At 50.1% G+C, this 26,606-nt stretch overlaps 1 protein-coding gene across 1 annotated transcript in view; it reads left to right on the forward strand.

Moving 5' to 3' along the window:
* The first annotated feature begins 1,181 nt into the window (after nucleotides 1-1,181).
* LEF1 (lymphoid enhancer binding factor 1) overlaps nucleotides 1,182-26,606 on the forward strand; it is a 67,691-nt gene continuing 42,266 nt past the window's right edge. Inside the window, 3 exon segments of the mRNA XM_069802314.1 lie at nucleotides 1,182-1,435; nucleotides 2,336-2,399; nucleotides 3,908-4,041. Coding sequence (XP_069658415.1) covers nucleotides 1,226-1,435; nucleotides 2,336-2,399; nucleotides 3,908-4,041 — 408 coding nt within the window. The 5' untranslated portion in view covers nucleotides 1,182-1,225.

A 26,606-nucleotide genomic window follows, 5' to 3' on the forward strand; every position in this document is an offset into this window, starting at 1 on the left:
CCCGGTGCGGCACACGCACACGTACATGTAGAGACACAGACAGACACACAGACAGACGTACACACACACACAGACAGAGGCTGCTCGGCGCAGCCCGAGCAAAGTTTGCCCGGGGGCAGCCCCGCACCCGCTCCCCCCCGAGCCGCCGGCCCCGGCCCTCTCCCCGCCCCCGCCGCCCAGGTCCCCCCGCCCCGGGCGCGGTGTCAGTCACGGCGGCGGCTCCTTTCATCTCCGCCGCCCCCGCCCCGCCCCGACGGCGGAGGGAGGGAGGAGGGAAGGAGGGAGGGAGAGAGGGCGGGCGCGATGCTGAAGTTGCGCCGCCGCCGCCCCGCGCCCCACCGCCGCCCCCCGTGGGGCGCCGCGCCCGCCGGCTGCGGCAGGCGGCCCCGGGCCGGGCGCTGAGCGCGGAGGCGGCCGGGGGCGCGGAGGCGCCGCGGCGGCAACTTTTTTCCCTGCCCGCCGGCGCGGAGGGAAGCGGGGGGGGGGGGGGCGCCTCCCCGCCCGCTCCATCCCTCCCTCCCTCCTTCCCTCCCTCCCTCCCGGGGCTGTTTCTTCCGCGCCCCCCCCGCCCCCCGCGGTGCCGCCGAGCCGAGCCCAGCCGTGCCCGGAGCCGCGGGCGAAGCGGCGGACAAAGGCCCGGTGGGTGCGCGCCGCGGGCAGCGCCGTCGCCGTCCCCCGGGGCGCCCCCTCCCCCTGCCCGCCCGCCCCCCCCCCCCCCCCCAGCCATTTTAACTCGGGCCCACCCGGGTGGCGGCAACTTCACTCGGAGGCGAAACTCGGGCGGGCTCCGCTCCCCTCCGCGTCCCCTCATCCCCAGGGTGAGCCCGGGCCCCGGGGGGGGGGGGTCGGAGGGGACGGGGGACGGGGCTCCGGGGGGGCGGTCCCCCGGCGCGGTCCCTGGGGGCGGGCGGGACACGAGCGGGTGTATTTCGACTTACTCCGGCCGTGCGGCGCGGCGGGGCGAGTCTCCCCGCGGGGCCGGTGCCGTGCGGGAGCGGGGGTACCTCGGCCCCGAGGGGGCGGGCGGCCGGGGGGTCTCCAGCTGCCGAGAGCAACCCCGAGGACTTCACGGGATTTTTCCTTCTTCTCTCCTCCTTCTCCTCCTCTCTCCTCCTCCTCCTCCTCCCTCTCCCTCCTCCTCCTCCTCCCCCCGCTGCTCCTCCCGCTCCCGCTCCCCTTCCCGCGGCGGGCCGGCGGCCGCAGCAGACGCCGCGCTGCCGTGAGGATGCCGCAGCTGCCGGGGGCCGGGGGCGGTGGGGGGGACCCGGAGCTCTGCGCCACCGACGAGATGATCCCCTTCAAGGACGAGGGGGACCCCCAGAAGGAGAAGATCTTCGCCGAGATCAGCCACCCCGAGGAGGAGGGCGACCTGGCCGACATCAAGTCCTCCCTCGTCAACGAGTCCGAGATCGCCCCCGGCGCCAACGGGCACGAGGTGCGCGGCCGCGGGGGCTCCGCGGGGCAGCGCGGAGCGGCCGCGGGGGCGCGGGGTGCCGGCGGGCTCCGGGCGCTGCCGCCGGGAGGGAGGGAGGGAGGGAGCGAGCTTCGGCGGGGCACCGGTGAAACTCCTGTTTTCCGAATTTCCCCCCCCCCCCCCCCCAATAACCATCCCACCCCAACTCCCGTTCCGAGAGGGGCGGCGGGCTGAGCCGGGCGGGCTCCGCGCCCCTCCGCGCCGCTCCGCGCCCGGCGATGGGCCGGGGGGGAGGGGGGGCGGCCCCCTCGGCGCTTCGGCCCGGGACGAGAAAGTTCCCGCGAGTCCCCCGACGGTGCGGTGGCATTAGACCTCAAGCGGCCATGAAATTTCCTCGGTAAAATCAGCGGGGTCGGAGCATTAGCCGTAAACTCTTTAAGGGATTTGCATAAAACTGTTTGGAAAGAAATTCCCGACGCTAAAACAACTTCAGGGCGAGTGGGGAACCTGCTTTTTTTTCCTTCCTTTTTTTTCTTTTCTTTCCTTTTTTTTTTCCTAAATGTCTGGTAATGAGGGCAACCTCATTATTTTTGGTATCTTGTTAACAAGACTGTTTTGACTGCTGAAACGCCAAATATTTTCCAGAAATAAGCCCCTTTCGTTAAATATAGGGTGCTTCTGCTAGAAAACCTTTGCAAAGCCCCATAGTTACTCGCGTTGTCATAAAACGATCGTTTACACAAACGTTTCTGGTACAGTTGCCTTCCAAGCGACTTAAGAGGGAAAAGAAAGATGCTTATCTCGTGCCCTAACTTTTTTCTTTCCACAAGAAGCTGTAGCAGCTGTGATCGATAAATGAGCATCCGTACAATGACTTTTTTTCTTTTTCTTCTTTTCTGATGGTGGATTCCCTGCGGTCAGGTTTCCAGGCAGACTCAAGCACAGGATTCCTACCATGATAAAGGCAGAGAGCACCCTGAGGAAGGTGAGAAGCGCACGGTCCTGTCTTGCGATATTGTCCCCCTTAGTCCCCCCATGAGCCTCTGCACGGTCTTCAAACTGGAGCTTGGTTTCTTTTGGGAAACATACATTTAGTACCTTTTGGGGAAGGGGGATGCCGGGGTGCTTTCAAAGCGCATTTAAAGAGATGAACGTGCAGCACGTTTATCTTGAGTGACCAAATGGTATTTCAGTTGTTTAGAAACTGATAAGTAGGCCAAATGGATCTTCGCTGAAGAAATAACTATTTTTAGGGTATCAGCTTAAACACATCTATCTCTTCACTCGTACTGGGCAGCCGAGTGTGTGTTCAGAAACACTGTGCTTTTTTTTTCCCCGTAGCCAAAGCCTGTCGCTTAAATCTCCTCTTCCAAATCGAAGCATGAACAGACCTCTTGCTTTTTTTAATGTACCAGCTGATTAATTTTGATTGAGGAGGACAGAGGAAATAACAGAGCTCGCTGAATATCACTTAGGAAGCTGGACACGCGTACAAAGAATGTGTGCTGTGAAGGATGGGAGATTACGTTTAAAGTGAAATGCTTATCATTACAAACTAAACCAGATCATAAATTCCATATAAAGACAGACACAGTTCAGTCCTGGTGCTTTTCAGGACTCTGTGGCGATCTTTCTCCAAATTGGTCATTAAACAGCCTAAAAGCAATAATGTCCATGCTTGTAGCATTTTGGCAGTGAGGGGGAGGAGGTCAGCTCTATATGGTTTTCTTTTCAGCCTTGCAACCTCTTAAAACCTCACCTTGGAGTAGTATCATTGTCAACGGTCATACAGGGGGGAGATCTGCTCACCCCCCTTTGCAGGGCCTGGACCCAAATCATTTATTTTCCTACAAAATAGCCTCCCTCACTTGGCTTCCCTCTTGACTGTAGTGCCATGTGTGTTCAACAGCCCGCCCCCCCCCGGCCCCCAAATCATTAGGGTCTCCTTCCAAGCCAGCCCCTGCCCTCTAATTGTTCCCGGTGAACATGGCCAGAATGAATTGTTCACTGCACACAGTGGCTCAGTGAGAGAAGGAAATGATTATATCTAGTTATCACTGCCCTGTTCCTCCCTTTCCCTAACAATGATGCTGGAAACCCATACTGGCGATACTTCTGAATCCACAAATCCTAGAGGGATGTATAAAATGGGGGGAAAACTGCTACTTGAGAAATGTGATGTTTCACCAGATGTGATGTTTCTGCCTTGATTTGAACAGGGACTAGCAAAATAAATTGGTTACTCTGAGGCTATTCCGTATTTTAAGGGTAAACTCCTCACTGAGAGCACTTGCTCCTTTAAGAATTTACTCTTCTTAAAAAAATGTTATTACAAATTGCTATGGACCACTTTCTGTCAGAGGTAATTTCCATGAGCAAGGAAACGTTTGCATGCAGAACATTTTTATGAATGCACAGTACCTGTTTAAGTGCTCTAGCTTACAAGAAATGCGTATGTGGGGAATAATGTAATCATTGTTTCCTCTTCCATAGGAAAGCATCCAGACAGTGGCTTATACAGCAAGGGACCATCATACTCTGGTTATTCTGGGTATATCATGATGCCAAATATGAATAACGACCCGTACATGCCTAATGGATCTCTGTCGCCACCCATCCCCAGAACAGTGAGTTATCTCTTCCAAAGACCGGTTTTGGCGAGCTGGGTTTCCTCCTGTTCGGTCTGCAGTGCGTGTTCACACTGGGTTTTTTTTTTGGGTAGCTTCAGTTACGGTGAAGGTTGTGCTTCTGCTGTTCAGAGCCTCCGTCCAGCGGAGTCTGAGAGCTCTTAGAGGTGTTGGTCGTGATCACAGTGGAAAAGCCGAGATTAACGTCTGCGGTGTCTGACGTCCTTTGAACAGGGCTGGGGGCTTTGGGGGGGGAGCCCTGGTTTACGACTGTAGGATAATGTATGGCGGAATGATGTAAATGCCGTCTTTGTAGTGACTGGGACAGATGTGAATTTTCTGCCTTTAACTCTTCATTTGTTGAGGAAAACCGAGGGCTGGAAGCGGAACTGCTAAAGTTGCTTGTCAGTAAGATGAAAAGATTGGATTCTTTTTTTGCCTTCAGATACAGCATTGCTCTTTGCTGATTGATATTTATTTCTGCCATCAGTTGCTCTGTGTGAAGGCTTTATGTATCTGGCAGTATTGCTTTGAAACATACTCTATATCTTCAGCCACAAATTGTGAAATGGTCATTTAGGAATTAATGTCAACCGTGATGCAGTAGTTACAGCTTTCCTTTACGTTGTGACGGGCACTGATTCTTCCAGGTTGGTCCCTCTGTTTCCATTGGTGTAGATGAACGTTTGATGGATTTTAATGTACTTTTAATTTTGGATAGTCAGTTCCCATTTATTTTTGTAAACCTCTTGGTATACGTATAGAGTGATGGGGAGGCAGTGTTAAAAGGAGCTGTGGAAATTATATTAGTAGAGCCGGAGCGAAGCGGGAAATAAATTTGTTTGTAGGCATCCTGCTGAAAAAATGCCACTGCAGTTGTGTGTGCTGTGATACGAGAAGTTGGATGCTGTTATTTCTCTGCGATAAAGCAGTTTTCCGTCTTACTGGCTCTTAGATTTTTACTTGGCGGTCTCTGTCAAACAACTGGCATTATTTTGCTCTCCGAGGTTCTTGATTTTTCTTTAGGGTTGTGGCTTTTACTTCAAAAACAAAAAAGAAGGGGCCTAATCTGTATTGGTAATTTGACAGTAGCAAAGCATGTTAAATTAGTGGATGTTCGGATTTGGAATGACAGGGCGGTTGGGCACTGGGAAACACACAGATCTGCCCTTTTTATGTGTCACCGTTTGCATTTGAAAGATGCAAAAACTTGTGCAATGTATTGCCTTCTATAGCTCAGCAGGTTTTTTGTTTATAAATTACAGTTCAGAGGCCTACAACCTCTGTTGTTGTAAACGCTGCTTTACAGAAAACTTCAGTTCGGATGTATCGTGGGGAAAAGGATGCAGCTTCTTGAGAGGGCACCGAGACGCAAACCTGCCCCTTTGAGGGCCAGGAAACTTCAGACCTTTTCTTACCCCCTCTTTCCTACGTTACCTTCCCGAGAAAGTCCCTAGTGCTGGTGCAAGGCTTTGAACAACAAAATCCAGTTTAATTATTCATTGAGGATTTTCTCTGCGTATGCATGCCGTGGGGCTGCCGCTCTTTACTGATCTGGCACTGATGTCCCCAGAATATTGGGTTCTTGTGGAGGTTGTCTGCCTCCTCAGGTACTTGAGGAACCGTCCTACGTGGGCACGTTGGGGGGGGGGAATGCATCTGCTTTCTAATTGTAAAGCTGCCTGCAGAACATCTGAGGGGCTAATTTAGTTCGGTGTTGCTCTTGCATGTTAGAGCAGCACCACTATTTCGGTAAAATAGTGCTGTTGCAGGGCTGCAATGTTGACATAAGCCTGGAGTTCTTTCAGTTTAACCACAAGGCTACACGCTTGAGTTATTAAATAATTTTTTTGTTTAATTGAACTATAATCTTTGTTAGTCTCCTAGCTGACAGCTGGGTTTTAATGCGTGCGAAATCAAAACGCTGCATCCAGGAGATGACACGCTCACTCGCTTCACGGCTAACCGCAGCTCCAGCGCTGCGCCGCTGCCGCCAGTTCACCTTTGCGGGGTCCCGACCGCTGCCCCGCAGGTTTACTCTTCGCTCCCCCTTTTCGGGGAGGCGGGGGGGGGAGGACGTGCCGGCGTTGGGGGGCGAGGAGCAGCCGAGATCAGCAAGCTCTGGAAGTGGAGGTCTCCCCTGGGGTGTCAGTCCCCAGCCATTTGTGCGCGGAGCAGCCCTGCAGTGTGTACCTGCGCCCTGTCATTTGCATGACAAAGCCGCTTCTTGTTGATGCATCTGTTGCCTGGAGGTGTTAGGCAGGATTAAAAAGCCGCCCTGGGGCGGCTGAATCTTTTTTCCGCCTTGGAAGGACCCGACTGCCTGCAAACCACCCAGGGGATGCACCCCCGGGGAAACGGGGCCAGCCCCGGGACAGGGACCGTCTCTGATGGGGGCGGCCTCCGCTCGCTATGCCGGGGCAGAGAGAGGGAGCAAAGCTTTCTTGGAATGGGGAAAAAGTTACTTTCATCAGCATATGCAGGGAAAAAAAAGCCTTTTTTAAAAAAAAAAAAGGCAAAAGCTTTACATTCTTGCTTTGTAAAATTCAAAATACAAATCTATAGTCAGACACAAGGGTCTAATAAGCCTTAAAAGAAGGAAGCTGAAGTGTAATTTCAGTGCAGCTTTTGGAGGGGAGATGGTGTATAAGGAGGATTTCAAATCTTCCAAAAGCTGCTAGAGCGGTCTCATCTCCCCCGTTCTCTTTTTCTAATTTTTAAAATTTTTTATTTTACTGGCAACTGATTTGCCTTTTACAGGCTGTATTTGTAGGAGCAGGAGAGTGTTAATTGCAAGTTCAGGTACAAGCCTCGTGCCGCACTACGTATTCTTATCAGATAGCCGGGTAAGTGAAAAAGCAAAGCAGTTGGTTTGGGTGACTGCAGGAGAAGTGGCACGTGATGGTACTAAAACCGCAGTAACACCTGGTGAATGTGCATCCTGTATGCTCGAGATATCTTTTGGTGGTTTCTCAGCGTCGTGGGGGTACTGAAGATGGGAGATGGAGACAGCTGTTTGTTTTCTACCATGTGTGGGTTTTTTCTTGCTTTTTCGTTAACAAGACTAGTTTTGGGGTAGCAAACCTTTCTTGTCTGTGTAGTGGGAACGTGGGGACAAAGGAGGTGGCTGAAGAAGAATCATTTCTCTGTGTTTTAAATTCATCCAGAAAATAATTTCCTCTTTGTTCCTCCCTCTTTCCCAATGAATTAAACTTTCTGTGGGAAAGTAGAGGATTTCTGCAACCTCCGTTTTGTCTGTTCTTATCTGTTCTTGGGGTCTGGGTTTATTTTTTTGTGGCTAAACTGTCTCTTTGTAGCAGCTGGAGGTGTTAAATAGGTCGGAGGATACAATCTATAAACACCTTACAGTGACTTGCAAAACACAGCATATCCATTTGAAAATGATGAAGAATTGTGCTGAGAGAGTTTGAATGCAAGGAACAATGTTTATACGCAGGACCCCCCTACCCAGCCCAAGTTTTGGATAGTCCTTGTGTGCTTCTGCGTGGCAAGGGGTATGGAGATAGCTCCTGTCTTGGAAGAGCTAACATCCCAGGAGAAATAGTGCGGATAATATGGACAGGAGGAAGGATGAAGGTAGAAGTAGCAAGAATCTGTGGCTACTGAGCCTCAGTAAGAGGGTTTTGTTGCCCTACCTGCATCTTGCTGTCCCTCTGAAAGCAGGCTGGTTCACTTGCTTGTGGGGAACTTTTTGGGACCCCAAGGGGAATGTATGGGAGCTGCAGAAGGACACGAACCTGATTTTTCATAATATTGTCTTTTCCTGAGAGTTTGATTCTGCTGACTGTGCAGTGGTAGGCACTTGTGGGGAGCCGTGGTCAGCTGAAAGCTCCCTGGCCCAGTATGAAATGGGCTTTGTAGCACAGATGTTGGGGCTCAGCTCCTGCTCCTGTATCGCCTCTCAGAAACCTTTGCACTAATTCCCAAGTTGGCATCGGAGCAGGATGCTCCAAGGGCTGTAGGCAGCTGTGGTCCTGTCGCATGTCTCTTTCTTGCCCCTGCAACCCCAGACCCGTGCCTGGGGAAACGGGTTGCACGGGCAGCTGAGGGGCTCAACAAGCCGGAGCTGCTCACCCAGCAGTGAGGCTCTGCCGCTTCACCCTGTGCGGCACTTGTCTTCTCAATGAAGTCAAATTATGCTAATTAGCTCCTTAAATAACTTCGAAATCAGGTGCAGAGGAGCACAAAGCTTCCCAACTCTGTGGAAGCAGAACTTGCTGGGGTTTATTCGGGTTTGCACAGGGAGGAATTTTAGCACTATTTGCTGAGGGGCTTGGCGAGTCGCGCCAAATGCCAGCACCAGGGGAGAAGAGGAATCTGCTCAGCGCTAATAGAGGGACCTCACTGCTGCAAACGCGTCTGTCAGCTGCTCTGACTCGAGCGTCGCAGCTGATCAGTCGAAGATACGAGCCAGGTCTCTGTGAAACACAGATCCAAGCCGTGAACGGTTGTGGGCCAAGTTTTGGTGGTGCTTTCTTTCCCCCCCTTCGTGAAATGAATTCTCCATTTGGAAAAGGGGGAAGAAGAAGTTACTGCAGTGCCTCTAGGTTGGCCTTTGTCTGAAGCTTGATCTGGATGCTCATGATAAGATGGCACGATTCAGGCAGAGTCTTATGTACATCTGTCCGTCATTAGCATGTGGTCTTTGGGCACACACTGGTGAAGAAAACAGTCCTTCTGCTTTTGCTGCCTTCTCCCTGTCAGGGTGATGCAACTAGCAAATCTGTCTAATTGTGAATGGGCAATGGGGAAAGAAAATGTTCTCCTGACGTCTCAGTCCAGAGGCAGCAATTGCGTGTGTGTGGCTTCAACGGAGGCATAATCAAAACCCCCACCCACTACAAATCATCAAAGTTGGAGCTTTTTTATATCAATATGTGTGTACGCTTATATCCTCAGTCTCCTTTTTTCTATATATCTAGGAGCTAATTCAATATAAACTGTAAACGGTGGAGCTGCTGCTTACATTGTAAGGTGGTTTAAAAGCAAAATGTCATTCCTGTTGTTTTGGTGCTGTGCCACCTCTTCTCCAACTTAATCCCAGCCCAGAAAAAATAATAAGAATAGCTTGTTACGGGCTGCAAATGCCAGGGAGGATATGGCTCAAGAAGAAAGCCTGAAGCTCCACAGGTTCAGGCATCGAAAGAGGAAAAGACTTTTTCCAGGTAGTTGCAGCGCTGCATGGCTGCAGGCATTGAAAAGCCTGGGTACCGCAGGCCTGGCTCCTCCCGAGTACTTAACTTCTGTTTATAGTTAGGGAAAACTCCTCCTGATACGGGAAGGAAATAACCCACACAAAAGCATTTTACTGCTGCTGTAATATTTCTGAAGTCCTATTAGAGGCATGTGCTTTTTTGGCTAGTGGTAAAAACCTGTGTCTCTCAGAAGCAGGCAGACATGCAGGAGTCTGCTTTAGTACAGACGCTGAACATTTTGCAGCCCGAGGTCTGTGCCTCGTGTGGCCCGCTGTGGTCTCCTGCGTTGCTCTCATGCGGATGGACACCCGTCCAGCGTGTGGCTGGTCCGAGGGGAACGCTGCCGCCAGCCGGGCAGCCTGCGGGTCTTCGACCTGGCGGAGGCGGGTTGTCCTCAGCGTGCATCCTCCCCGCTGCTGCAGGGGAGCCACGTGCCGTGGTGCGCCAGTTGTGTGTCAGTGACTCCCGTTTACACCAAACTGCCCCCGTCCTGGCGAGCGGGCATTTATGTCTAAGCTGGTTTTGGCCGTAAGGCGTGTTTGGCGTGAAAAGCGTTCTCATCTGGCCGTCGGGTTTGGTCCCTTCTTGCAGGACGCTGGAGGGAAGGCGGCGCAGCTGCTTGGCGTGCTGCTCCTGCCCAGGCAGTTGGGGATTAGCGTCTCTGTCACTCCGGCCCTTCGTAAGCATTAGATTCACTTAAGAAAATTGCATTCAGAATAACTTAATCTAGCAACCCAATGGCTTCTATTTTGAGACTTGGATCTTGTGGATATGTTTATTTAGTTTGGGTTTCCCACTTCAAAGGAATCTGTCCTCTCAGCAAGAAAGTGATTGAGCACTTAAATAAAAATGTATTCATTGAATCTTTGGGATTGAGCTAAAAGTGCAGTCGGGAGTTAACGTGTGCGCCAACTGTGCTAATCAGCCAGGGATTGCCTGTTCTCCTAAAGGGGAAGAAAAGTGGTCCAAAGTGCCTGAGGAGAAGTGGCATGCCTTCCCCTGGCTTCTGGCAGTGGTGTTGCTCGCTGATGCTTCAGGTTGAGATAAAGGACCTAGAATATCTTCGCCTGTGATCTTCAAAGATACTAAATCCCTCGTGTAGAAGAGCATTTTCATGGAGCCGAAAGGTCGACTCGACATTTGTTTATTTTCTTTAAGTGGCTGTGGGTATAGGTGAAGTTGAGGCATAAAATCAATAGGATGAGCTTAGTCAGCAAAAATTACAAGTGTAAAGTTACAAGGCTTTGACTGAATATTTATTAAATGGGCAGCTTAACTTAAAAGTAAGCATACTGTTGTCACCAGCTGTAACACGTAAGCCAGAGAATCACTTTGGTTAGGAGTTATTAGCCAAGCCAGAGAGCAGTTAATTCCCAAAGGTGTCTGTCTACCCAAGCACTTTCAGTACTCCAGCCCTGTACTTCAGACAGCGCTGCGCAAGTCAGTGGGCAGGTCCGCTTCACCCAGGCCAGTGCATGGGGGAGAAGTCCTTTGGGAGCCTGTGACTTCATGCACGCGTTTGCCACGAAGTACCTTCTGAAAATGCTGGTGCTTCGAACAAAGCTGATGGCAGCCCAGCTCCCTCCTTGGCTGACTTGAACGGAGCTCCGGATGGGGATGCAGGGGTTATCCAAAGAAAATCAGTCTGGAAATGGTCTGATTCATCATGTACGTCCAGAAAAATAGGGAAAGGGAACATGGGGCTTTTGTTGGGCAGTTCTGTTGGCTCAGAGGTGGAGAGTGGTGAGCTCTGAAAAGCTGTCCCTATAGGACCTGTATTTCTGGGTTGGGGTCCTAGTGACACTGGCTGCTCAGAGCCAATGCTTTGTCTCAGTAACCGGTCACTTAGCTATGCCGTAAGGCTCTATTTCCTCAATTTTCTGCCTCTCTGTATTTCAGAACTGCTTCAGAGATTTATCTTTGTGACCGTCTGTTGTCTCTCCACAGTTCTGGCATATTTTCTTGCCTTGATCTTTCTTCATTCTCCCCAAATCTTGCATTGGCAAGCTTTGTCTAGTGTAAAAAAAGTACAATACGGAGGTGACGATTAAAGGTGTCAACGCTTGTCAAATGCAGACTGTGCTTGGGGAGAAGGCCTTTTCCCTGGCTATGTGCTAAAATGCAGATAAACTGTGTCCAGCCGTGCAAATGTGTTTACTTTGTTAAAATGCCACAATCCAGCGATTTGTTTAGGGCCTGTAGTTTCTAAAGTTTGACTGCTGCTGTATCAGATTTAGGAAGCTGCAGTTACAAGTGGTAATTGTGGGTTTGGTTGCACTGTATCCCTCCCATCCCCAGTCCTGTACTGCTTTCACTGCAGTTTTGTATAACTCCCGTGTACCCCCACCGTGAGCAAGGTTCCCGCCACCGACCCGCGTTACATCTCACGCAGCCACGCCGCAAAACAGTGCCGCAGCGCATCTTTCCACTGCATGGCTTTCCAAATTCAGTTTTACAAAGTGGCTTCCTTCTCACATCTGTGCCCTCTCCTCAATTTAGGGTTTGTGGCAGCTTGTTTCATCGTGTGGCTCTCTGTGCAGCCTGGTTGGCAGCTTTTCTGTTTCTTAAACTCAAGAAACGCTTGTTAGAGAAAAGTTGAGGTGAAGCAGGAGAATAGCCGGGCTTGACACCATGCAGGGACCCCTCTGAATTGGGGGAGACTCTGATTTCTCCCCCTCAACATCTGCATATGAATTAGCCCCTGCGAAAAGTAAAAATAGCCCCTAGGTTCACGTACAGGTCCTCTTCTCTCAAATAAAAACGCAGGCGCAGGTTCAGCCTCTTGAGGAGCTTTTGGGAGCAGGGCGGGAGTGAGCAGGTGGGTGATGGTCAGGTGTAGGAGCCCGGGGCGGTGGGACAGGCTGCAGCGTGCCCGCGTCCCCTCCAGGCTGCTGGGGATGGAGACGGAACAGAAAAGTGAGCTCACCGAGCTGGCGCTGGGAGAGCTTTTGAGGATATTGAGGAAACAAGCCATACATCGAACATACGAAAATACATTTTGAAAAACGTAAGCAATTAAAATAATTTACCCGGGAGAATGCCCCTAAAGCTTTTTGTTTCCGACACTAGTATGCTGGGTTGTATTTGTGTCTGTTCTTTACTGCCCGATTTCCTCCTGCACACAACTGAAGTTTGGCTTAAAAAATAAGTTTGAACTAGCATGTTGGATTTGGAAAATTTGTTACGCAAAACGTTCTCTCTCGCACATTATTTCATGTCTTAAATACTCCCGGTATAGGGAGAAAAGGAAGCTGTGCTGGATTTAAAGGAAAAAAGAAATAAAACTTTAAAAAGCTTAGCTCTTAAGCGTGTGGATTCTTCTGGTTTTGTTGAGACTTTTTTTTCCTCTCTCAGTTATTTTGAGGTTATTTTTAAGATAATAGTGCAGAGATCCTGTTTTAGATGTAAATCTTCAGAAGGAAAACTTGGAATAGGAGAACCGCCAAAAAATACTAATTTATTAGGCAACTCCCCAGACAGTTGGAGAGCACTATTGCAAACACTTTTTTAAACTGGCAACTACTAAGCTTCTTATTGGAGTGACCTGTAAAAGATTACTTCATACTTTGTAGTAAGGAAATACTAAGAGACTCTAGGAGAGCTGGTCAAAATGCTGTTTTGCTTGAAACTTTTTTAATTCAAGGGCCCTCCCAAAACAACTTGTGTAGAAAGCTTTCCCTGTTTCTTTGAAACTTTAAATCCTTCCTTTTCTTTCTTTTTCTTTCCAGGGATATGCCTGTAAATGAGAATATTACAGGCTAATGGGGCAGAACAATAAATATTCAGTGGGGAAATGTGTTTTAATCAAAGGCTGTTCAGAAACCCCTGTGTTTGGGGCACAGGCAGACTTTTTAGGAGAAGTAGATTTCAGAGGGGGGTTTGTGGAGCTTGTCTTCCAGCTCTGGCTCCAGGACTGCAAGTAAATACATTCAGTTAGTTAAACAGTTGTGCTCACCGCGCAAAAAATGCCCTCCTCCATTAAATGAATCTCTCTGGCCAACATCTAGTGGACAAAGCATTTTTTTAGGTTCAGTCAGCAGAAGAGCCTGCGGGTGGGTCTTGCATTTCACGGCATTTCGCAGCCTGGGAGCCCGTAGCTCACAAGTCGGCCGTGGGCTGACGTTGGACTTTCATGTGTTACCTGCAACCCCTCTCCACTGCTGGGCTCAATGGGTTCTCCCAGGAGGGGACGGCTGGTTAAGGCGGTGGCTGAGATTTCAGCCTGGACGGTTAAGCCAGGACTGGGAGAGCTGCTTGTAGTAATGCAAGTGCCGCTGGTAGGTTTTAGCTGGTTTGGGGGGTGGAGCAAAAGTTTGTGCCTGTGCAATTAAGCATGAAATAGGTAAATTCTGTGTATAATTACCCAAGGTAGAGGCTAGCATGAGGACGTGACCCGTGGAAATCGCAGCGCGTCAGCGGCTGCTGGCAGATTCCCGGGAGGTATCCCTGGCACCCACGCTGGCATGGGCAGGGGGGGTCATGTCCTCTGCCTCCCCCCACCCTGCTCCCAAAAGCAGAGGCACAGTCTGGGAGGAGGCTCCTGCAAATGAGGAACTGAAAAAAGCAACATTTGTTCAGAGATTTAGAGGAAGGTGACGGCAGAGGTGGGAACAAAATCCACGTTTCCTGAGTTTGCTTCAGGAGCCCACCTGAAAGACAGCTCGCTTGTAAAGATATGTTTCTTGGGCTGGTGGTTTGGGGTTTTTTTCATGAAAACAAACAGAAAATCTGAGAAAGTAAAAAAAAAATCTGAGGGAGGGAATAAGAGAATTAAAAGCAATGCAGATAAAAAGAAAGTTGGCGTCAGTGCAGGCTGTGGCTGTGTTTCATACCCAGCCATTCAGTTAAGGACCAAACAATCCTACTGACATTTCTAAGTAAAAGCAAGGAGGGTCTTAAGAAAATTAGCTTAAAAACTTTCTCTCAAAAAGCAGACTTTGTTTTTTCTCATTTCCCTCCCTGCCATCGCAGCAGCACCCGCATCTTCCCACTGTGGTTTCTGTTTGCTCTCCTTCCGCAGGGAGAGCAGGCTGCTTGCCCTCAGCATCATTATTTGCAACCCCCACTTTTGTCTCCGTCCCTGTCTCAGAAATTCAGTGCAAACGCAGTTAGATAACCAGCACGGTGCCCTCCCTCTCCCAGGAGCTGCCATTGAGTCGTGGCTCTGGCACACGATGCTCTGGGGATGGCCGACCAGGGCTTCTCAGCCAGCTCCCCTGGGCACCAGCATGGTGGGGCTTTCGTCTTTCACCGTGGAGCTGGGACGCCCTTACTCAGCTGCTTCTCAAAGCAGCTCTTTTTGGGACAGCGTCTTGGCAGCAATGGCATCTGTCTTTCTCTTCCAGTGGTGCTGGGCACCTGCCGTGGCCTCAGCAGTGTCCATGCTCTGCACCTCAGCAGCCTCTGGTAGGAAGAGTGCTTTCCAAGGAGGTGCCGGCTGGTTTGAAGCTGGAGGCTTTAAACTTCTCCCTGGGCATCCTGAAATACCTGCTGCTTTAATGTGCGCCGAGGCTGTGCTCGCTGGAGGACAGCTCTCAGCGTCCTATCTGTGTCCCTTGAGCGGTGGCATCACCTCCCTGGGGTTACCCAGGTCATCGGCGTTGTCTTCTTTTTTCTTCGCAGCTCTGTAGCCTATACATGGTGGCTACAGCACATCCCCCAGCACGCACCGCAGCCAAACCTAAAACTCAAGTTTGTTGCAGTCATGCAGGTCACCACTTTGTGGGGATCAGGATTTAAGGAACTGGTGAGGTGTGTTGTCAGGTCCCCTGCCTCTCCCTAAAGTGGTCACCAAAAAGTCCTGCGTGAGGAGAAGTTGTGACTCTGCTTGGGCATAGAGAGCTACCTGTGCAGGTTATGTGGTGGGCTGCGCAGGATGAAAAACTGGCTGACAGCCTTTGTGTGCCTCTTTTGGGCTAAATGGTGTCTCTTATATTTCAGCGAATAGCTGCAAAAAAGTAGCAAGCTTTCAAGCGAAAGTGTCAAGTAGCAAGTGAATCCTCTGCAAATGAACACAAAAGTCCCTGGAAGGGAAAATAAGCAGTAATTACAGTAAACCATACTTTTTCATCACAGTAATGGTTTGACGCTGAAAGGCAGGGTTGCAGTATTATATAAAAGTGATTTCTCTGCTGCTGTTTCTTCATAGTGTCGAGTGTTTTGGAGACCTTTGCAATGCTACGCGTGTTGCTTGCTCAGTTTCTGGAGGCTGGCATTCATTTCCAGATACCTGAGACTCCTTGTGGGATAGGCAGAAGTTGAATTAGCTGCCCTGCCAACATGGCAGCAGATACCTCTATTTACAGTGGCTGCTCCAGCTCTCTGTATCTTGATGCTCTTTCCTCAGTGTTGCTTTATGAGCATCCCTCTGGTTATCAGAGTGAACACCAAAGCCACGAAGAATTAGTCCTGATTTAAGAAAGCAGGCCAAGCAGAGGAAGCAGTAAATTTTCTGGGGATGGCAGGAGAACAGCAGAGGGGAAAAAACCCCAAGCCCTTAGATTAACACAGAAAAGACTTCTGTCTTAATACTGCTAAAAAACTATAAGCTTTTACGTCTTGGTAAAGAGCTTGCTATGTTTGGCTCTGGTTTCAGCCTCAGTATGGTTAGTGTGTGTTAAGGAACAGTCAAAGTAAAAATGAGACAGTTTCCCAGCCTTGAAATGACAGGGACATAAGCTCTGTGTCCACAGGGAGGGAGGGCAGATCCCTTTGCTGTTGTCTTTGAGTCGGGGTTTTAATGACTACAGGGAAAAAAGGAGTGTTAGAACAGCAGAAGAAAAACGATACAGCTAAGAGGAAATTATTTTTATTGCTAATACATGGGTGCTCATAGTGTTTAATTCTTTACAGCTTATAATGTTTAATTCTTTACAGCTTATGCTTTATTTGCACATTCTTCCTTCCTCACCACTCTGCACACTGTAGTGGCAGCTACCATATTTCAAAACTACTGCTCTTAAAAGCTCCTATTCAGTGGTTTTAGCATGAATAAAAATATTTGTTGAAGTAGCAGTAGTGCTCAGACTGGTCAGCGTATGGACACAGAGCGGTTCAGCTGCTGTGCCCTCCCAGGCTCTCGCTTTATACATCCTCCTTATCCCCCCTCCTCTCCACTGATAAGTTTTTAAAGTTCCCTGGAAATATTTTTTCAGGGCAGTGTAGACATACGTTTAATCAAAGTTCAGGACAGTCTTTCTCTGTAGAGATTTACTGTTGTTTTCACTAGCAAAGCCAGATGAGGAGAGAGGAGGAGCGTGGGAGCATTTGGTGCCCCTGGAAACAATATTGTGGCAAGAGTAGTTTTAAGGCAGCCTAAGAGTTGTCTGTACGACTAGAGGAGAGGGAGTCTTAGAGGAAGCTTTGCGGCATTTTGCACTTTTAGATCATTATTTATCTTTTTAGATAACTAATGGGGATTTAGTGTTCGTTTGCCATGCACCGTGTGTCTGGTTTAGGGTAAGTAAGTGAACCGCTGTCAGTTTGCTACAAGGAGCTGCAGAGGTGAGGCGACAGCCTGGGCATCTGCATTATTTTGCCTTGCATCAGGTGCTAAAAGTCACTAAACGTACCATGAGTCACAATATTTTTTCCCAATTTGACTTGCTTGCCCAATCGTATTTTTACTTCAGCCTTTAGGCTTGAAAAAGCATGTGCATAATCAGTTCATTTTGTGTGGTCTAGGCTATAAAAATGCCCCCTCTGTTCTTTCCATATGAAAAACATGTTTTTAATTTTGGGGAACTTATATAATTTTCTGTGCTTTCTTTTGTATCTGAGATTAAAAACAAATGCTCCCTTCCCCTAACTTTGCATGTTCCAATTACGGAGTTGTGAAAATAAGTCATCCTTCAGCTTTTGTTACTTTAAAACAGCTATCGGTGATGTCAGAGTCAATACTAAAAGCATTAAGAATGCTGGCAGAATGTAATGCAGCTGCAATCCAACATGATGTTGGAAATGGGGTTGAGAGCATAAAGGCTTTCCATATTCCCAGGGCGCACAACTGCTCGCGGCCTTGGCTTTGATCTCTTCAAAGGCTGCTGCCTCCTCCTAGATGGAGAGACTTGGCTGCCACTCGCTCGCATTGAAAAAAGGCAGAGGTCTCTATTCAGGCAGAAATCAATCACTGTGCAGAAACAATTATGTGTAATTCAACCATCATGAAAACAGGGCGAGATTATGGGTTTGTTACCTGAGTGACTGCGTGGAGATGGGGAGCAGCGGACGCGGGAGTCCTGCTGACATGCCACATCTTGATGACAATTATAGACACATGAATGATGTGGCGGGCGGGGGCGGCGAGATGACAAATGCTGGTCACGCTGTCCAGCAGAGCAGAAAATGAGGTTACAATTGGGAGATAATGTTTGCATATGTAACCATATTTCAGCAAGCTGGGCAACTTCAGGGAATAGCGGAGACGGGCGATCGTAAACAAAGTCAGTGTGTGCCATGGCTATCAGCTTTCTACAATACAGAAATGTGTAAGTGCAGTGAGAAACCTGGGTGCCGCGTCCCGAAGAGCTGCTTGTTTAAAACAGCCTAGCAGCATTTTTGGGGAGGGGATGGGAGGGAAGAATTGCCTGGGAAAAGGAGAAGTCTCCCAAGTTTGGTGCTCAGAAGGCAGAGGGAGCAAACGAAAATCCTTCTCCATCTCTCCATGTCTCCAGACAGGGTGATGTTAACACGGCAAGGAGAGATTGCTGTTTACGAACGGCATTGACGAGCACGTCTCGCATCTCCTGCCTTCCCCTCCCAGCAGGGATTTAGGCTAGTCTCGTGGTGGCGCATCTCTGAGCGAGAGCGTTTTTAGATTTGCATGGTAACATTTTGGCTGGAAGTAGGCTGTTGGTAGTGTGACGTGATGCTCAAAATATCTTCTGATGTATAATGGCCTCCTTTAATTAGGAACCTTTTTTTCTTCCCCTGAGTGGTGAGCAATAGCTGACTGTCTTTAAAAAGAGAACTGGCATGTGTAGTATCTGCCATAAGAATATTTATTTAAAGTATTATTGCCTATAAAGTCTTAAAATAGTTTTCCTCCCAAAAAGGCAAAATAAAACACAGATGACTGATTATAAAATGGTATCCTTGCTCAGTTTGGTACACAGGATGAGCTTTACCTTTTATACTTCTCAGGCTTAGACATCAGAGGCGCAAGAAGCTGCTTTGAGTTACAGATCTTCAAACAATAAGTCAAAACAAAAAATCAATCCCTCCAGTCCCTGGGTGCAGTTAGCTAAAGATAAAAGAGAAAAATAAAGTTATGCTAAAGCAGATAGAGGAAAGGAACAGATATGCCAAGGAAACACAGAGGACAAGTGCAGAGTTGAAGTGGGCCTAGTATGAGCCAACATCAATGAATTTTTATCTTATCAAAAAGTTTTAGGGTTGCCAATTCTTTTCAAACTGGATCCACTCTGCTCCAGGGCTGCCTGAAGCGTTGTCTTCAATGAAAGTTGCTTCTCCCCACCCTCCGCATACCTCCCTCTCACTCCTAAATGTAATCATAGACAGGGATTAGGCTGTACCTCACTCAAGGTACGAAACTTCTCTGAAGACTTCAACAGTAAATTAAGGACTCTGATAATCCCTTGTTATTACAAATATGAACTGAGATTTCTTTCTAAGTATTTGGTGAAAGATGCATAATCTCAAAAAAAGTAAAACCATTTCCTTCTGGGGATATTTCCCCCCCTCCCTCTGCCTCCCAATAAATTTAAATTGCAAAGGAATTTTAAAAATAGATTTAAAAAAAAAATTAACAGAATTTTTTTAACCCTTTCTGATAGCCGATTCTTGAAATTTTTAATGCCAGTTAACTGTCTTGATTGAATCAAGTATGTGGCTTAAGCCTTAACCCATAAAGAAGAGAGCATCACGCTCCAAAGTTGCAATACACAAGCTAAATCCCTTTGTGTGCCTCTTCAGGATTGCCATCTCGGGATGTAGTCAAAGCAGAAAAGCCTTCTTTGGGAAGAGGTCTGTTGGCTGGGAGTTTCTTCTGTTTCTGTTGCATCTTTAAAGGTGTTTATAATAGGGGCCAGCACGCATGTTCAAGTCCCGTCAGGAGGAGCTCAAGGCGTCTGTCGGCATCCCTAGCTCAGGATGGCTGGTGCTTGTACCTGCCCACAGGCACGAGAGGCAGATAGGAGTGGGTAATACTTCAGGTAATAGCTACTCCAACAGCATCAAACACATTTATCCAACCAAAAGCGATTAATAGACATGGATCATGTCTGGATACGCACTAGATATGCACTAATATTCAAAGGTTTTGGGAAAGTCTAGTTGATGCACAGCTTCAGCCCGGTAGCTGATGTTTTAAGGCCCTGTTTCCCATCTGCAGTGCGGCATAATATCCATCTTATAGATGGGATAACAGAGCAGAAGAGGAAGAATAAAGAATTGAGGATATGCAGATGCAAGTAAGCTGAGGCAAGAGTATTGATGTTAGTTCTTGGTCTTCATTGAGAATTTGAGGACACATTTTCAGACAGCTGCCTGGTAACCTGGGGCTGGCTCTTCTCACTTCAGGCTGCTGAACTGCTGCCTTTGATGCTTTGAGAAAAACATAAATCATGCTTTTCTATGTAAACAATTGGATGAGCTGCTACAGAGGCGTTTATGGGACTACGAACTGAACGGGAAAAGGGTTAGTGAGTATAGATGTTACTGCGAGATAAGGTATGGAAGATGTGGCCCACAATGTGAAAAAATGATATCTGCCGTTTTGATAAGGTAGAAGTTACTGTAGGTAACTCTACTCAGAAGAAACATTCAGCCAGTTATTGCCTTAAAAAAAAACATTCAAATCTGCAGCTTGGTAATTATTCCCATTCATTTCTGGGTAGATTGCATCTTAAAGATAATATTTTTTTAATTGCTTTAATAGTTCTCCTTAGGGTTGTCTTCTTTGAAGTGAAGAGCAACATGGCATGATACCTCTCATCGGGAGCTGCTGCACAAGGGGCTGAGCTGAAGCTGGAGGCTGCCTAGCTGCAGCTGCGTGTTGCAGAGCCGCTTTCGTCCTTTACCAGTTGTAGTGTCCTCCAGTCCCAGCTGTAGGTGAAGTCTTGTCAGCAGCAATTGTCAGTCTCTCAGAAGAAACATCCTATGTTTTGCAGAGGAAAAAAGGGGTCCGGGGCTTGGTACTCAAAATGCTGGGTATGGGACGTGCTACTTACTGACGGGTGTGGTCTTGCAAAAGTCAGTGGGAAGAAGACCAGTAGTCCTTGGGACGGCTGATGCAGAGCAAAGATTACTGCAAAATGATAAATCCTGCCCAGAGAAGGGGGGCACGCGGGGCGCGTAGTTTTCTGTGTCCTTCCTGAAGGCTGCTAAGCACAAGCTTCAAAATGTGTTGGTTTGGATCAGGATGAACAAGGAGACTTACTGGGCTTAAACCACCCAATCTGAAATGGAAAGTGCCTCAGCTGAACTTAGAGAGTATTTTGCTTTTTTTGTGTTTGTTTGAAGTGTGTGTCGAATGGAAACAAAGGACGGAGCAGAGGTGAATGGGAGCTGCAGCGCTCTGCCTGGCCTCTCTGCCCCTCCCGCCCTAGGAAAGCAAGCCCGCACCTAGTCGCTTTGGGGAGCGCCAGCCATCTCCCTTTCCCATTTCAAATACGTTGATTAAAGTACTGGAGATAAATGTGTTGACTGGGCCTGTTTCCTCTCAGCGTGGGACTTTTCTTTCTTTGTCTTTTTTTGATCTGGCCTAGCTGAGCATCCCAGCAATAGCAGCTAATTGATTTAGCCTGTGTCAACTCACCGCAGTACAGACACTCGGTTATTTCAGCTCTCCCAGTACAGCGTGCAGGGCATAAAACCAGTAGCCAAATGCTGCGTCAGGCTGGGACGGAGCAGGGGCTAAACGCAGAGCAAGGCCGAGCCATGGAGGTGTGCGGTGAGGAGCCGGTGCACCCGTCCCGCGGCCTCCGGGGAGCCCCCCGGGAAGCCGGAGCTTGCGGGACGGCGGGGCGGGCGCGATTTCTCAAAGCTGGCCTACTTAGCCTCTAAAGTAAACGCCAATTTGCGGTCTCTTAGTAAGGGAGGGAGCAGTCCAATAACGCCGGGGTACCTTTCTTGCCAGCAACGCTCCTCGTTCAGGGCAGCATTTAACTTTGTCTAATTGGGACGCTGGGGTTTCAACAGTCGGCTTGCAAAAACGGCAGACAACCTGAAGGTGCCAAATGATCTGTTAGACGCCGGTGATACATAGCCCGTGTCCCTCTGGGAGGGATGCCCCGGCTGGGTCCTCCGGCGGGTGGCACAGGCTCTGGGGGCTGCTCGTCGGCGTGAGCAGGTACTTCTGGGGGTGGGGAGCAGAGCCCTCCCGTGTTGGGAGCGGGAGCACTGGCGGCCCGCGAGGAAAGGCTCCGAAACGAGGAGTCGGTTGCGGTGGCAGGAGCAAGGGGTGACCGCCCTGACCTCCCAGCGGGCACGTTGCTGCCCTGAGGTGGCTCCGGCAGCAAGGAGCCCTCTGTGGGCACGCTGGCTCAAAGGTCTGCCCTGTTCAACTTCTGTCCCGCTGGAGCCGAGCCTTAAATAACAGGCAGATGTTTGCAGAGCGTGTATTATGGAAATCAGACCAGTCATAACTTGACTGCTCTAAAATAATGCGCGTCTCTTCAGAAGAGTGGCGGCTTAGTTTTTTTTGGCTGGAGGCAGAGACAAATTTGTGTGCGCAAGGCAGTGGCCTGTGTGGGGCGGCCGGGGGCCAAGCCGTGCCATTCCCATCCCTCGGGGCACTCGGGCCATCCCGGGGCAGCACCGGCCCCGACGGCGGGAGGATTTTGCTCCTTCCCGCTTCTCCTGGCTCCCCTCCTCCTCGGCCCCTGCCCATAGAGAGAGGGGCGGGCGTCGTGGCAATTAGGAGGTTGCCGTCGCGGCAATTAGGAGGTTGCTGGTGCGGCCGGTCGTGCAGCTGCTGATTTGCATGTCTGCCTACGTCGGGCAACTTTCACATCTCTCCACTTTCCTCCCCGGGGCCGCCAGCGCATGGCTGTGTCCCACGAGCTCCTTCCCACGACTCCGATGCCCCGAATCGGTGGGTCCGGCTCGGCGGGGCGGCTCAGCAGCACACAGAGGGTTGGAAACCTGCGGCTGCCTTGCAGGTTTTTGTTTTTCCTCATCTTGCCAGGTTATTGTGGGGAGCGCCGCTTCATCGTCAGTGCTTGCACAGGGGTGCCCGTGAGAGTAATTCAATGTTAAAAGTAAGCTTTAGTCTCGTTGTTGGAAACTTAGTTTATTTTTTTACATTTCCTGCCTTTCTAACCAACCTGACCCCCCGGCCATTTGCATTGCCCTCTCTTCCAGAGGAGGTGCCGGTGTGGCAGGAGGAAGGCTGTCTCCTGCTCTCCCATGGCAGCCTCATCAGCTGGACCTGGAGAAGTATTGAATTAGCTTTATTATGTCGCTGATTTGAAGTCATTACTGGTGTAAGCCGATGCAGTTCCATTATTGTTGATGGGATTGGGGCTCTTCATGTCACAGGTGAATTGGACTCAATTAACCGAAGCCATGGTCTTAATTAGAAGCTCGGCTTTCAGTGGCTCCTCCTGGGTGTCGGAGGTGGGACACCCCCCCGCCTCGCCTCGCCTCGCCACCCCACGGGGCTCTGCAAGTCAACGGGGGAAGGTGCCACTTTGTCCCGTGCAGCATCCGCAGGGACCGCGTGGCACCCTCTCCTCGTGCTGCGCATCCCCTTTGCTTTGCTCTAGGGGTGAGGAAACCCAGCACGAAATGTGGAAAGTGCAAACCTGCCCCTTTGCGCTTGCTGGTGCAGAGCCCCGCGCCTGTGTCACGTTGGCTCCAGATCTGCCTCCATAGCCTAAGCGATCCAGCCAGTGGATGGGTGTTTCGCTCTTTGCTTGGGAGAGAGTCAAGGGTTTTGGCTTGACAAACTAAGCGGGAGATTTCTTGTTTTCACTAGCTGACAAATTTTTCGTGGCCTTTACTAAATACTACTTCCTACAGCCATGCCTGGCTCTCCTGAGCACCTGGATGAAGCCACATGTCCATAAGTGCTTTATGAAGAACGCGATGCTCATTGTCACACTTACACAGGTAGAAAAACCTGCGCACAGAGAAGGAAGCATCCACTCGTGAGACAGGCCAGCAGCACAGGTCCCAGGGAGAGCCAGGCTCCTGCCTCCCGCTTGGCTGCTCTGGAACAGGGACCGTTACCCAGGGGGCTTGCAAATGGACTCCTGCAGCTTGCCTTCCCCTTTCCATAAGAAAATGCGGGTCTCCCAAGGCATGCTCATGCTGGGTGCAGGCACGTGCCGCTGCAGCACGGCTGGCATGTGGGACTGTCCCGAGGGCATGCCCGGCTGCCTTGCCCCTGCTGCTGGAGGGGACGACAGCCCTTCCGAAAGCGTGCACCCTCCCGCTAAATATAGCATCATTGCGGGGTCTATTTTTAGTCTGCATTTTAAGTGCGCTTTTCAGCAGGAGCCCTGCAGGATTTCGGCAGCAGACCCCGCAGCTGGGTTTCCCGGGGGTTTGTGTCCTTTCTCGGTGAGGAAGGATGTGCCGGGGATGGAGAGCTCACGTGGCGCTCGCTGGTGGCCCCATGCGCCACGCGCTCGCCCAGCCGGCTGCTGCAAAACAGGCGGCGTAGCAGCTGATTGCTGCCTTCTGCTAATTAAGAGCTCCTTCCTCTGCCTCGCTGCTGGGTCTTTTTGTCCTTTCTCTCCCCTCCGAAAGCTGGTAGGAGCGTAGCCGCTTGGAGACCTTTCCCCCCTGCTGAGGTGTGGCTGTGGCTGGCCAGCGTGCTGCGGAATTAAGGCGGACTAAGTCGTAAGTGTGGGTGAAGGCTGGTTTAACCTGCAACCTCAAGTAAATCCCTTTCAGACCACTTCCCCCGTTCAAGTTAGGATTTGTTACCGTTGCTGTTGCACCCTGTCGTGCATCTAGCTGTGGACTGGCACTCCCTCTAGACGGTGAGGAGGGGTTGAGAAGATGAAGACTCGGGCAGCAGGGGAAGGCTCAGCGTGCCATGGTTTAGGCTTGTTGCGTGGGACTGAACTGTTTTGAGCTGTTGCTGTAGATGCTCGCTCACCCGGTTGTACCGCAGGCGGCAGCTTTCCTTAGGCCAAGCTCGAGTTTGCACCCGCCAGCAGCCTGGGGGAGACCATCCTTCCCTGCTCCACGGCTGTTTGGGAAGGGCTGCTCTTTCCAGTAGCCATCAGGAAGGACTCTGCGGTTCCCTGATGAGTGTCTGGGTGTGAGATAATGATGGGAGACCCGTGCTTAGTGCCACTGACTTTGTGATCTGTAAAATATACTTGTAGCTGCACATGCTGGCAGTACCGTCCTGCATGTGGCGCATGCCCGGGGGAGGCAGGGGAGAGAAAGGTGCTGCTATTTTTGTTCCAGCGGTGGTTTGTGATGGTTGTTTCGTTGCCTAGATAGCTTACAGTGGGTGGCATTCACATCAGACGCTACCCCACACCCAAAAAACAGAAAACAAACAAAAGCTGAGATAAGCGATACTTTAAGGAAGATCAAAAACTCGTCTGTGTGTTTCTTCTTCTTGGGGGAACCTACGGTCCTACTGACAGATCAAATGCAGGTTTATGTATGTACACACAGGGCTCTTGGCGGGCCCCGTGGTTGCCCTCTAAAAGTAGCAAATGAGCAGTATTACTGAGAGGATATGACAGCTTTGGTATGAATCACCCCATCAACACACAAAGTATTCTCTGAAAAGGTTATTTTTGTCCCGACATAGATGGTCAAACATTGCCTCATAGTGTTGCTGGGACGGTGCAGTATATGTGGGGGACAGTAAAATGGCTGCTTTTCAGGCGGTAATCCCACAAAACACGCCTCTTGTCAATTTATCTCCCTAACAAACTTGCAGCGGCACGCGTCATTACTTTCTAAGCCTGCTTTATTCTCGTTTCAGCTCGGCTTTACTGGAGCAGCCCTTGCCTGTGCTCAGCATACCACGTACCTATCTGTGTATTTCCAGCCCTGTTACCTCAGATGGGTTGAAACCTGATGGCTGAATGAAAAGCGTAACATTGCCGAGCTGTGTTTTCTTGCTGAAGGTTTACGTGCATCTTCATTTCACTTGCATAACTTGCATATGTAGGGGCTACTCTCTGCTGCTATTGCTATGCAAGAAGTCAGCCTCTAAACTTAGCTCTGATCCAAGCCACCTTCCCACAAAGATGCGTAGCACTTCTTTTCACCGTCATTGCTGACAGGCGGGTTTTATTTAATTCACATCAAAGATCCTCTTTCGGTGCTCTTCAGTGCCTGTGTTTGAGTTTTACCCTCTTCGTCCCTTGCAGGGTGGCCCTTCTGCCACAGCAGTGTGAGCGGCACCAGGCTGTGCCCGGTGTAGGCAGTGGGGCCGGTGGATGCCTGGCACGCGTGGCTGCGGGAGCTGCCACTGGTGTTTTGGAGGGCACGGAGCTGACTCTCCTCCGATCTAAGCAAAATCCTGTGCCAGCTGGGTAATGGGGAGAGATTAATGACTGCCTTGGAAGCCAGTTTTCCAGCATACTGGCCGGAGGGCAAGCATCATGATAGTTGTAGCAGCTGGTTTGGAGAGGAGGGAAATGAGGGGAAGATAAAATTGCACGCCCAGAATGCCAGGGTAGCCTGTGTCCATGCTTTGATGTCTTCTCCCTCCACACCCTCCTGCGGGTTAAAAATGAAACTAGACTGCATTTATAATGGGTGTGTGAATATCTGTATTTAGCTCCAGCGAGCAAGATCCTGGACTGGATCCTCATATGTGGAGAGATAAAGTTAGGCCAAATGAAGGAATGGGTATTTTCTGTGCCCTCATTGTGGGGATGGACACACTCACACGGATGGGGACACACACACACGGGCGCACACCCCCCATCTTATCAGTTCAGGCATCCACAGCCTAACAGATTCTGACACACATGTGCATGCTGGTTATGAAAGGGGATAAAGGGAGCTTAAACATCCTTTTATTCCTCCTTAATGGTCCTGAAGTGTGTAGGTCAGGTTGTGGGTTCCCCCTGCCTCCTGTCGCTACCACTTTGGGGTTAGGGCTGTGGGGAGATGGCCCTGTTCGGGGCTGCGGTGAGGACACGGGCACGGTGCAGTAAGCAAATGTAGCTGCGGAGCAGCCTCAAAATCTCTAAAATCGGTTTGCGTAACCAGAGAAGCGGGTGCGAGCATCTTCCCCACAATGCCTGTCAGAGGGGGCAGGAGCCATCCACACACCCTTGGGAGAGCCAGAGCGAAAGACGGGATTCCTCCAAAGTGGCAGGCAGGATGCGCGCGTGAAGGCAGGTAGCTCGGAGGAATTCAGTTTCCCTCCTGTTACTGTGCAACGCTTCTGCATCCACT

The sequence above is a fragment of the Haliaeetus albicilla genome, chromosome 1 (assembly GCF_947461875.1).
Source record: "Haliaeetus albicilla chromosome 1, bHalAlb1.1, whole genome shotgun sequence".
Taxonomy (NCBI): Eukaryota; Metazoa; Chordata; class Aves; order Accipitriformes; family Accipitridae; genus Haliaeetus; species Haliaeetus albicilla.